This window comes from Tachysurus fulvidraco, chromosome 23, assembly GCF_022655615.1.
Source record: "Tachysurus fulvidraco isolate hzauxx_2018 chromosome 23, HZAU_PFXX_2.0, whole genome shotgun sequence".
NCBI classification, from domain to species: Eukaryota; Metazoa; Chordata; class Actinopteri; order Siluriformes; family Bagridae; genus Tachysurus; species Tachysurus fulvidraco.
Window position 1 is genome coordinate 4,962,830 of NC_062540.1, and position 13,065 is coordinate 4,975,894.

The 13,065-nt window shown below is 37.1% G+C and overlaps 1 protein-coding gene across 1 annotated transcript in view; it reads left to right on the top strand.

Moving 5' to 3' along the window:
- LOC113641661 (complement receptor type 1-like) overlaps positions 1–13,065 on the top strand; it is a 62,228-nt gene that overhangs the window by 34,401 nt on the left and 14,762 nt on the right. The window contains exons 36-50 of the mRNA XM_047807356.1: positions 1,610–1,635; positions 1,731–1,802; positions 1,934–2,122; positions 2,301–2,400; positions 2,677–2,750; positions 3,512–3,691; positions 4,242–4,418; positions 4,741–4,914; positions 5,339–5,518; positions 6,384–6,557; positions 7,520–7,696; positions 7,809–7,988; positions 10,224–10,397; positions 10,879–11,055; positions 11,168–11,347. Coding sequence (XP_047663312.1) covers positions 1,610–1,635; positions 1,731–1,802; positions 1,934–2,122; positions 2,301–2,400; positions 2,677–2,750; positions 3,512–3,691; positions 4,242–4,418; positions 4,741–4,914; positions 5,339–5,518; positions 6,384–6,557; positions 7,520–7,696; positions 7,809–7,988; positions 10,224–10,397; positions 10,879–11,055; positions 11,168–11,347 — 2,234 coding nt within the window. The remainder of the gene's footprint in view (positions 1–1,609; positions 1,636–1,730; positions 1,803–1,933; positions 2,123–2,300; positions 2,401–2,676; positions 2,751–3,511; positions 3,692–4,241; positions 4,419–4,740; positions 4,915–5,338; positions 5,519–6,383; positions 6,558–7,519; positions 7,697–7,808; positions 7,989–10,223; positions 10,398–10,878; positions 11,056–11,167; positions 11,348–13,065) is intronic.

Sequence of the window (13,065 nt, forward strand, 5' to 3'; positions counted from 1 at the left end):
AGCATTTGGACCTTGCATTTAGACACAAACAACTCCCATTTGAGACGGACAAACTGAAGCAGTGTAATTAACGGAGGAAGCAGCGGATAACGGTGAAGTATTTCAATTTAATTAGTTCAACTTCAATTTACTGCTAAAATCTGACTAATAAGATTGAGTTTATAGTTTTGCGTAGCGTAAAAAATAGTTTTGACGTCTTTAACGTGTACTAAAGAATAACCCTAGCGAGTTTTTTCGGTGTAGTTTGACTATGTCTCATTTCTGCTCGAATTTAAACCCAATCAAAACAATTTACTATAATAATCAACTCTGTTTTAGTGAAACTTTCATTGTTTATTATCTATAGATCGTCTTTAAAAAGTGATTTTAGAAAGCTGAGTTTGTTTGTTTTTTCTCTATTTTAATCCGCAAATGTATTTTTGAAATGGTGAAAACAAACAGTTTAAGAAGATTACAGGGAATTAATGGGCCTGTGAACGCTGCATCAGCACATTAATAAGTACAAACTGTTTCTGCTTGTTACCCCACCACCACCACAACCACACACACATACAAACACACATACACGCATGCACATACACATGCACACACACATACAGACACACACATTCATATGCACACACACACGCACATGCACACACATATACACACACACACACACACACATACACACACACACACATGCACACACACACCACTACCACCACCACCACCACCAAAAGCCTCCACTCATTCCTAATGGGGATGGATTACAAGCCCAAAAACTTTTCTAGATGTGCATATGGAATAAAAAAACATCCACCCAAACCAGGGTTGTGATACCACCTAATTTCTTCAAATGTCTTTTTTTTTTATTTGACATAAGAAATGTTGGTATAGACCAGGGGTCTCCGGAGCCGCAAGTGGCTCTTTCATCCCTCTGCTGCGGCTCCCTGTAGATTTGGAAAATAAAATTTTAATTCAAATTTATTTTATTTTAGTTAGTTAGTTTAAAATAAAAAGTAATTCTAAATTCTAAGATTACGATGCTCTTGTAACATTAAAATAAACCGTGTTTAATTTTTCTCGCTCAAAATATGCGTCATAACTGCCGACTTGTGAAATCCGACGCAGACGCATTTTTGGTTTGCTGTTATTAATCGAGCCTGACACTTATCAGCCAATCAAAAAAGAGGCTACACAATAGCCAATCAGAAAATAGCAATATCCGGGAAAGATTTAACCCAACAACCAATGAAAAAAAACAGTTTTTCTACACTTTCCAAAAAGGTAAAATACGATATATACAGTGTTATCTTCATTTTAGATGTCAAATGGGTTTTGTGGCTCCCTGTGTTTTTTTTTCCGTGGGAAACGGGTCAAAATGGCTCTTTGAGTGTTTAAGGTTGCCGACCCCTGGTATAGACAATTTAATGCGACCAAATAGTTTGGTTTGATTTGAATTTTTTTAAACAATTTACCGGACATCTACAAAACTGCACAGAATTCCACCTTTTAATTTCCTCCTCCTCCACATTTCAACCATACCATTTGTGTCTTCTGTAATAGACATCAGGTATCTTCTGTTTGTACTTATTTGAGTTTCTCAGTTTTTCTGCTGTGTTGTCAGGTTGACAGCTACGGACACAAGTGTAGGTATAAAAGATTTGATTAAACTTGTCGTTCTAGACAGGTAACTTTCTGGGACAGTCATGAACTGAGTAACTCCTAGATGTTTGCTGGAGTCTCAGAGTTACAGTTGAAGATGTTGCGCTACGTGATCATCTTCTCTGCACATCTTATGATGGCTCTAAAGGTTCAAGGTGAGCTGTCAGGAAGAACACCTCCATCAATTTTAGGATGCATTTATTGTACTGGATGAAGAGTGTTATGTATTTATTGGATCAGAGTTAATAACATTAATCACTGAAATGTCTGATTTGTTTTTTCTCAGCCCAGTGTGAGAGTCCTGCTGTTGGAGAAAACCTGAATTTGACTGAAATATCAGACCAACAGACTTTTCCTGAAGGCTCCATTGTAAAGTTCAAATGTTCCACCGGTTATATTCCAGTGAGAACATCAGCTTCCAGGTCAATCACCTGCACTGGAAACCAGTGGACCAAACTCCGACTTCAGTGTAAAAGTAATTACAGTAGTCTATAAACATCTTTATAGGTTAAACTTAAACTTATTTTGGATTACCGGTGGTCAACATGACAAAAAAATCATATCTCAATATCAATTCTCATAAACTTTTTTAATGATTTGTTCTGTGCAAGAAGAAGAAAATGTTCATGTTTACCGCATGTATTTTTATCCAGAAAAATCCTGTGGAAAGCCTGGTGCGATTCTATATGGAAAGTATTTATTTCCAGAAGGCATTCTGTATGGTGCAACAATCAAAGCACAGTGTAACGAAGGGTAAAATTATTTCCTTTTTTTTTCCGTAAGAAACAAATTGTCCATATTTGTTTATGTACACATGTATGCGCTTGTACGTAACTGCATAGAGATTCCAACAAACTAGACCAATGTTCTGACACTCGATTGTATAATTATAAATATTGTCTTTTGAATAAAGGCTTATGGTAAATGGGAAGTTAATACACATATGTTTTTTTTGCCCACTGTTTTTGTCTCAGTAAAGTACTTGGAATAACTTGGAAAGCATATTTTAAAACAAATCCCTGTTTGCAGTTATCAGCTTATTGGAGATCCAGTGAGAAATTGCAGAGAAACAGGCTGGGATAAGACACATCCTGTATGTAAAGGTAATATTATTTAAAAATGGTACATTTTTCATCTTTAAACATGGTTTTGGGTTAGAACATTTAACCTGGTTTTAATTTCTTGAATCTCACTTCTTTTGTGGAGGGTCATTATTGTTATCTCCAGCCAAATGATGTTTAATACGGAGGTATTTTCCAGACAATTCTCCAAAGGAATTCTAAATTGTATTTGCAATTATGGATAAATCGTGACGTATTTGAAGCGATAAAACAAAACACATTTCAGCATTGATGACCTCAGAGCGGGCTCTACAACCTAAGATCTTTCAGTTGCATAATGAGTCTATTGATATTTTCAAGATTGTTACAGAGATTGCATTTTTCTCAAATACTATATAGGTAAAGAAAATGGACTGTGATTTGGTAGTTTTATTTTATTTTATTTTTTTTGGAGAATGCATTTAAGATTTAACAAAAACAAACATTTCAGAACAAATATACATTTAGCCAGAATTGCAAAGCAGGCTAGTTGTAAATAAACCAAATTAATGATTGATCGATTCATTCCTCTTGTATGTTGTCATTGTCGCTTCTAAAGATTCTTTCAGAAAAGAGCTACTAGAGATAAAGTGTCTCCATAGTCCTGTTAAATCTGCAGGTTGATGTGATGTAAGAAAAAAAAAAAAATCAACAACAATATTTATCCACCTTTAGAATAAACATCTAAAGCCAGAGAGAAGACCTTTGGTATTATTATAGAATAATTTAAAAATGCTTTTTTATTTATTTATTTTCTGTATCAGTGGTGAAGTGTATAAATCCCCCCAGTGTACCAGATGGGGTATTTGAACCAGAGGAGGAAGTGTATAACTATGGAGATGGAGTCTTTTACTCTTGTAAGAGAGGTCTTGATCTGTTTGGACCTTCACTATTAACATGCTCCAATGATGGAACCTTTCAGCCTGCTCCTCCTCGGTGTCTGTGTGAGTTCCAGTCAATTCACTCACTCTCACTCACTCATTTTCTACCACTTTATCCGAACTACCTCGGGTCACAGGGAGCCTATGCCTATCTCAGGCGTCATCGGTCATCAAGGCAGGATACACCCTGGACAGAGTGCCAACCCATCGCAGGGCACACACACGCTCTCATTCAATCACACACTACGGACAATTTTCCAGAGATGCCAATCAACCTACCATGCATGTCTTTGGACCGGGGGAGGAAACCGGAGGAAACCCCCGAGGCACGGGGAGAACATGCAAACTCCGCACACACAAGGCGGAGGCGGGAATTGCACCCCGACCCTGGAGGTGTGAGGCGAATGTGCTAACCACTAAGCCACCGTGCCCCCCCTCCCAGTCAATTCACTGTTGCAGAAATATTTGATTAAAAATTAGACCAAAGGTCCTGCTTTTCTGTATTTAAATTCTTGATCATTGTTTTTGTGTTAGTTCTAAATTTGATTTATAGCACAAACAGGTACAAGGAATAAAATATTCTCTCATTGTCTTTTTCATTTTTTTTATACAGTTGTCACCTGTGAGAGACCCGAAATCCTAAATGCAGTTAGAATTGAAGGAAAATCGCCACCTTATGAATACAGTGCCTTTCTCCGCTACCAGTGTAATGAAGGCTACAAAATGGAAGGTTCTGATTTCCTGATCTGTAAAGAAGATGGGTGGGATCCACCTCCTCCTCAGTGCACGAGTACTATAATGAATATTACTGAATCACATACATTTTGTTAGTTTGAGATAGCAAAAAGGACCGCGTTTTTAAAAATGTTATTGCAAATATATCATTTTCATTCTTTCTTTGCTATATACAATGCGTTGCAGTATTGTTTACTTGCATTTTAAGCCATGTTGAAATCCAACTGAAAAATATTTCATTTTTAGTGGTTCCAGGGTAAAAGATGTTGTTTTATGGTTTATAGATAGATGTTAGATGTTCCAATTGAGTTTTAATGTTGTGGCTGATGTCAGAATTGAGGTGTTGCTTCATATTTCTGTGTTCTTCTTTCATGCAGAGATCTTCTGTGATCCACAAACCATCCAAAATGCAGTTATTGTTGGAAATTCCTCATTGTACAGATACAATGACTCGGTCCAAATCAGGTGTAATGAAGGCTACAAAACAGTGGGGTCTGATCGCCTGACCTGTGGGGTGAATGGATGGAGTCCAGGTTTCTCACCATGTACAGGTAAAAATAACCAGTGGTTTTTAAACATTAAAGAATGTTGTTTTATGTTTTAAAGATAGGGTTCATTGGCAGAGGCAGGTTTTCAATTTCCATTAACATTTTTATGTTTCATTTAATAATGCAGAAATATGAATAGACAATAATTTAAACTGATTTGTTTCATACTATAATATTTTTTTAGTAATTTTGTTTTATTTTTAACATTCTTCAGAGAACTGTCTCAGGGAATAGAGTGTTTTTTCCTAGTAGAAAGTGCACTAGCTAGCTGTATTACTTATTTTGGCCTGAGGGTTTTATTTCATTCCTGAAAGCAGGAAAAATGGAAGGATCTGATCGCATGATCTGTAAAGAAGATGGGTGGGAAGCACACCCAGTTTTTCAAAATATTATTGTAAATATATAATTTTCATTCTTTCTTCCTCAGTTGTGACCTGTTTACCACCGACTCTTATACACAATGGACAATTTAACCCTCAGAAGGAGTTATATGAGTATGGAAACAGAGTCACATTCAGATGTAATGAAGGATTTAAACTTAAAGGCTCTGCAAGTAGTTCATGTACCGAACATGGAATATTTCAGCCTTCTGCACCTCAGTGTCAGGGTAAGTCCTTGAGAAAAATCCCAATAATCTTCAGTCGTGATTCTATTAATGTTTAATACAAGGATTTTTATATTGTTTCTTTTCTTTTGTTTGTTTTTCTTCTCTGTTCCTATTGATGTTTGTTTTTCTTCAGTCAGTTTGAGGCTATTTAGCTTTGCAGTATTGTTGATGACTTGCATTTTGAGCCATGTTGAAATACAACTGAAAAATATTTTACTTTCTTTTAGTGGTTCCAGGTTAAAAGATGTTGTTTTATGGTTTAAGGAGTTTTTTATCCTGTGGTGAGGAAGTGGTTCTCAGTAGTGGAAAGAATACAAAACATCTGAGCCATGTTAAGTGTATGTCATGTGACCGTGGGAGAATGGGGGCGTTAGTAATTACGTAAGGTTAAAATACCTGTGTGTAGCTCTGGAAGAATGGGGGTGAGTGTAGGAGCACATTGTTTTTGGTTGACTGTATAATCACGGTATGAGAATAATATCAGTATTGTTGAACTTGAGCAAATCACTGTTATACATTGCTATATAGAAACAATCTTTCAAATAGATGCAGAATAAACAGCAAAACGTTTATAAGAATACAAAACATTAATTTCAGCAACAGTACTGTTACTGTAGTAGAGATTCTAAAAGGTCTTGTCGATGAAGAACGGAAGTTTGTGAACGTTACCATGTGTTTGAGACTTTGTCCTTATATGCACATTAGTTCAAAGTTTTGATATGTTTAAACCATTTTGTCACATTATTGGAGCTGTGCTTAGGATCACTGTCTTGATAGATGTTCCAGTTGAGAGCAAGTTTTAATGTTGTGGCTGATGTCAGAATTGAGGTGTTGCTTCATATTTCTGTGTTCTTCTTTCATGCAGAGATCTTCTGTGATCCACAAACCATCCAAAATGCAGTGATTGTTGGAATTTCCTCATTGTACAGATACAATGACTCAGTCCAAATCAGGTGTAATAGAGGCTACAAAACAGTGGGGTCTGATCGACTGACCTGTGGGGTGAATGGATGGAGTCCAGGTTTCTCACCATGTACAGGTAAAAATAACCAGTGGTTTTTAAACATTAAAGAATGTTGTTTTATGTTTTAAAGATAGGTGTCACACACGTGGAACAGGTCAGATCCAAATGCTGGTTTATTAGGCAATATCCAAAACAGGCAAGAGTCAAACATCAGGCAAACAACCTCAAAGGAAATCCAAAAACAATAGTCAATAATCCGGGCATGGGTCAGGGCAGGTAGCAAACATTCATGAACACAATAAACAAGCAGGGGTCAAAACAAGGTAATAGACAGAACAGTATAATACGCTCAGAATGCAGACAGTGCTAACAATACTTCATGCCATCAGAAAGTTCTGAATGAGCTTAAATAGACCAGGTGATTACAAACAGGAAACAGTTGTGCTGAGTTGGTGGTGCAATGAATTGTGGGAAATAGAGTCCTGATGATAAAGTACAGCAAAACCTCTGCAGGCCAGCAGAGGAAGCCCTCATGGCTCTCATAACAATAGGGTTCATTGGCTGAGGCAGGTTTTCAATTTCCATTAACATTTTTATTTTTCATTTAATAATGCAGAAACATGAATAGACAATAATTTAAACTGATTTGTTTGATACTATGATTTTTTTTTATTAATTTTGTTTCATTTTTAACATTCTTCAGAGAACTGTCTCAGGGAATAGAGTGTTTTTTCCTAGTACAAAGTGCATTAGCTAGCTGTATTACTTATTTTGGCCTGAGGGTTTTATTTAATTCCTGAAAGCAACTCAATCTTTTTTCACTACTCAGTTCACTGTTTCAATAAATAAATAAATAAATAAATAAATAAATAAATAAATAAATAAATAAATAAATAAATAAATAAATAAATTCCTGCTTTTCACATTTAAATTCTTGATTGTTTTGATTGTTTTAGTTCCAGCTTTTTTTTTTATAGCACAAACAGGTATAAGGAATAAAAGATTCTCTCATTGTCTTTGTCATTGTTTTTATACAGTTGGGACCTGTGAGAGACCCGAAATCCTAAACGCAGTTAGAGTCCAAGGAAAATGGCCACCTTATAAATACAGAGATATTGTTGGTTACCGGTGTAATAAAGGCTACAAAATGGAAGGATCTGATCGCATGATCTGTAAAGAAGATGGGTGGGATCCACCTCCTCCTCAGTGCACGAGTATGAATATTTCTGAATAATATACATTTTGTTAGTTTAAGATAACAAATAAGGACACCCGGTTTATCAAACTATTATTGCAAATAGGTCATTTTCATTCTTTCTTCCTCAGTTGTGACCTGTTTACCACCTCCTCTTATACACAATGGACAATTTAACCCTCTGAAGGAGTTATATGAGTATGGATACAGAGTCACATTCACGTGTAATGAAGGATTTAAATTTAAAGGCCCTGCAAGTAGTTCATGTACCGAACATGGAATATTTCAGCCTTCACCACCTCAGTGTCAGGGTAAGTCCTTGAGAAAAATCCCAATAATATTCAGTCGTGATTCTATTGATGTTTAATACAAGGATTTTTATATTGTTTCTTTTCTTTTGTTTGTTTTTCTTCTCTGTTCCTGTTGATTTTTGTTATTTCTTCAGTCTGTTTGAGGCTATTTGGCTTTGCAGTACATTTACATTTACATTTACAGCATTTGGCAGACGCCCTTATCCAGAGCAACGTACATAAGTGCTTAAATCTCTAACATTGAATACATTAATGCTGATTCACTAGGTTACATACTTAAGATACCATGAGTTTAAAACATTTGTTCAAAGTTACACTGAAAAAGTGTCAAAGGTTTTTTTTTTGTTGTTTGTTTTTTTTAAATGCAAAAGATAAGGAAAGAAGTGCTAGTTGAAGTGTTTCCTGAATAAGTAGTTCTTCAACCGCCGTTTAAAAATAGCCAGTGACTCAGCTGTCCGGACCTCTAGGGGAAGTTCATTCCACCACCTTGGTGCCAGAACAGAGAAGAGTCTTGTAGTATACTTGCGTCTTACCCTGAGAGATGGTGGAACCAGTCAAGCAGTGCCGGTAGATCGGAGGTAGCGGCGTGCAGTGCGAGGAATGATGAGGGCTTTGAGGTAAGAGGGAGCTGGTCCATTTTTGGCTTTGTAGGCCAGCATCAGTGTTTTGAATCGGATGCGTGCAGCTACTGGAAGCCAGTGGAGGGATCGCAGCAGCGGGGTGGTATGTGAGAACTTTGGCAGGTTGAAAACAAGCCGAGAAGCTGCATTTTGGATCATTTGCAGAGGACGGATTGCATTCATAGGTAGACCTGCCAGCAGTGCATTGCAGTAATCCAGTCTAGAAATGACAAGAGACTGAACAAGTACCTGAGCAGTCTGTGTGGACAAAAATGGCCGAATCCTTCTAATGTTGTAGAGAAGAAACCGACATGAGCGAGTCACATTAGCAACATGAGAGGAAAAGGACAGTTGATTGTCCATGGTTACCCCAAGGTTGCGTGCTGTGGCTGAAGGGGAGATCAGATCGTTGTGCAAGGATATAGCAAGATCATGACCTGGGGATGAATCACCTGGGATGAACAGCAGTTCAGTTTTGCTAGGATTGAGCTTTAACTGATGAGCAGTCATCCATGATGAAATTTCTGCCAGACATGCTGAGATCCGGTCAGAAGCTGTGGCATCTGAGGGTGGGAAAGAGAAGATAAGTTGTGTATCATCAGCATAGCAGTGGTAAGAGAACCCATGTGATGAAATAACTTCCCCAAGAGAGTGAGTATACAGGAAGAAAAGAAGAGGACCAAGTACTGAGCCCTGTGGGATGCCAGTGAAGAGTCTGCGTGGAGCAGATGTCACTCCCCTCCATGTTACCTGATATGAGCGTCCTTCCAGGTAGGAGGCAAACCATTCCCAAGCTGATCCGCAAATCCCAAGATTCTTGAGTGTGGATAAGAGAGTCTTGTGGTTGACTGTATCAAATGCTGCTGAAAGGTCAAGGAGGATAAGGATGGATGACAGTTTGGCTGATCTAGCAGTATGTATATGCAGTATGCAGTATTGTTGATGACTTGCATTTTGAGCCATGTTGCAACTATTTGTAACATATTTCAGCCTTCTGCAACTCAGTGTGAGGGTAAGTCCTCGCGAAAAATCCCAATAATATTCAGTCGTGATTCTATTAATGTTTAATACAAGGATTTTTATATTGTTTCTTTTCTTTTGTTTGTTTTTCTTCTCTGTTCCTGTTGATGTTTGTTTTTCTTCAGTCAGTTTGAGGCTATTTGGCTTTGCAGTATTGTGAATTACTTGCATTTTGAGCCATGTTGAAATACAACTGAAAAATATTTTACTTTCTTTTAGTGCTTTCAGGGTAAAAGATGTTGTTTTATGGTTTAAAGAGTTGTTTTTATCCTGTGGTGAGGAAGTGGTTCTCAGTAGTGGAAAGAATACAAAACATTAATTTCAGCAACAGTACTGTTACTGTAGTAGAGATTCTAAAAGGTCTTGTCGATGAAGAACGGAAGTTTGTGAACGTTACCATGTGTTTGATGAGACTTTGTCCTTATATGCACATTAGTTCAAAGTTTTGATATGTTTAAACCATTTTGTTACATTATTGGAGCTGTGCTTAGGATCACTGTCTTGTTAGATGTTCCAGTTGAGAGCAAGTTTTAATGTTGTGGCTGATGGCAGAATTGAGTGTTGCTTCATATTTCTGTGTTCTTCTTTCATGCAGAGATCTTCTGTGATCCACAAACCATCCAAAATGCAGTTATTGTTGGAATTTCCTCATTGTACAGATACAATGACTCGGTCCAAATCAGGTGTAATAGAGGCTACAAAACAGTGGGGTCTGATCGCCTGACCTGTGGGGTGAATGGATGGAGTCCAGGTTTCCGACCATGTACAGGTAAAAATAACCAGTGGTTTTTAAACATTAAAGAACGTTGTTTTATGTTTTAAAGATAGGGTTCCTTGGCTGAGGCAGGTTTTCAATTTCCATTAACATTTTATTTTTCATTTAATAATACAGAAACATGAATAGACAATGATTCAAACGGATTTGTTTCATACTATATATTTTTTTTTATTAATTTTGTTTTATTTTAAACATTCTTCAGAGAACTGTCTCAGGGAATAGAGTGTTTTTCCTAGTAGAAAGTGCTGTATTCTTATTTTGGCCTGAGGGCTTTATTTAATTCCTGAAAGCAACTCAATCTTTTTCCATTACTCAGTTCACTGTTTCAAAAAACTTTTTAAAAAAATCCTGCTTATCACGTTTAAATTCTTGATTGTTTTGATTGTTTTAGTTCCAGCTTTTTTTTTTATAGCACAAACAGGTACAACGAATAAAATATTCTCTCATTGTCTTTGTCATTGTTTTTATACAGTTGGGACCTGTGAGAGACCCGAAATCCTAAACGCAGTTAGAATCCAAGGAAAATCGCCACCTTATAAATACAGAGATATTGTTCGTTACCGGTGTAATAAAGGCTACAAAATGGAAGGATCTGATCGCATGATCTGTAAAGAAGATGGGTGGGATCCACCTCCTCCTCAGTGCACGAGTATGAATATTTCTGAATAATATACATTTTGTTAGTTTAAGATAACAAATAAGGACACCCGGTTTATCAAACTATTATTGCAAATAGGTCATTTTCATTCTTTCTTCCTCAGTTGTGACCTGTTTACCACCTCCTCTTATACACAATGGACAATTTAACCCTCTGAAGGAGTTATATGAGTATGGATACAGAGTCACATTCACGTGTAATGAAGGATTTAAATTTAAAGGCCCTGCAAGTAGTTCATGTACCGAACATGGAATATTTCAGCCTTCACCACCTCAGTGTGAGGGTCCTTGAGAAAATCCGGTTAATGGTGTAATAAAGGCTAAAAAATGGAAGGATCTGACCACATGATCTGTAAAGATGGGTGGGATCCACCTCCTCCTAAGTGCACAGCAATGGTGTAGTCGTGGCCATTCGCCCGTGTGCTGTCACCAAATTCAGTGCACACACCACAGATGTCCTGATAGTTATACTTCAACACTTATTTTGGGGAAATGTCTTTTTGTATCATTTGTATGAGTTTTTTAATATGAAAATAATTCCATAACTTCACTATTATGGAAATTATATTCAATAACTTCTCTGTAATACACTGTACTGTCACCATATTCAGCTCACACATCACTGATATCCTGATAGTTATACTACAACACGTATTTTGAACAACCTTTCTTTTTGACTGTTTTCTGTGTGAATCTTGGGTCCATGCGGGTTCCAATATAAGTCTTCTGCAGTGTTTGCAATGATTGGGATGCAGTTCAATAGATGATTCATCAAAAAAATCAGCCTTATGCCACTTTTCCACAGTCCATGTTACAATAGATAGATAAAATGTTTGGAACATACTGTACCTGAACAAACAATGCATAATTGAATGACAAAATAGTTTTTATATAAGTGTATGAGTGCATTATGGTAGAGCATTACGTTAGCATTGCAAAGGTTGTGGGTTCGATTCCCAGGGAACACAGATACTGATAAAATGTATTTGTCAATTCACCAAATGAATACATCAGTCTAAACGAGTCTACACCATCAAGATATATCTACAAGCACGAGCCTCGTCTGACTGGTCGTGGAGGTGGTGTCGCCTCTATCCTTAGTGATTTCCTTACTGTTACCCAGAGAACACAGCATAGATTAAGTTCTTTTGAAGTGCTCGTCCTTAATGTTACACTATCGCACATGCACACGAAGAAATCCCTGATGTCTCTTGCTCTAGCGACCGTGTACAGACCTCCAGGGCCCTACACAGTTTTTCTTAGAGAATTCACAGATTTTCTCTCAGACCCATTGGTTAACTTTGACAAAGCATTAATTGTAGGAGACTTTAATATTCATGTTGACGACACAAACAACGCTTTAGGACTCACATTTATGGACTTACTAAACTCACTTGGGCTTAAACAAAACATCACTAGTGCAACTCATCGACGTAATCACACACTAGATTTAATAATATCACACAGAATAGATGTCACTGATATAGATATCATTCCCCAAAGTGATGACATCACAGACCATTACCTCATAATGTACACACTACCCGTAGAACAGACTATCTATGTCTCCCCACGTTATCGACTCGGTAGAACTATTATTCCAACCACTAAAGACAGATTCACAAATAACCTGCCTGATCTGTCTGGACTTGATCGAAAGTATCAAGAATAAAATAGGTGACGCTCAACATATGAAAGCAACTAGTAACACAATCTCACCTAAGGCTTTACAGAGCTTTACAAGTACAGGACAGGAAGAGTTAGATAAACTTATTACTACAGCTAAATCAACAACATGTTCACTAGACCCCAACTAAACTACTGAAAGAAGTGTTACATAAAGCTGGTGAGCCTCTTAATATCATTAACTCCTCATTATCTTTAGGTTACGTCCCAAAGTCTTTTAAGTTGGCAGTTATTAGGCCACTCATCAAAAAACCTAACTTAGACCCAATTGAACTATCAAATTACAGGCCTATCTCACACCTTCCGTTTATGTCTA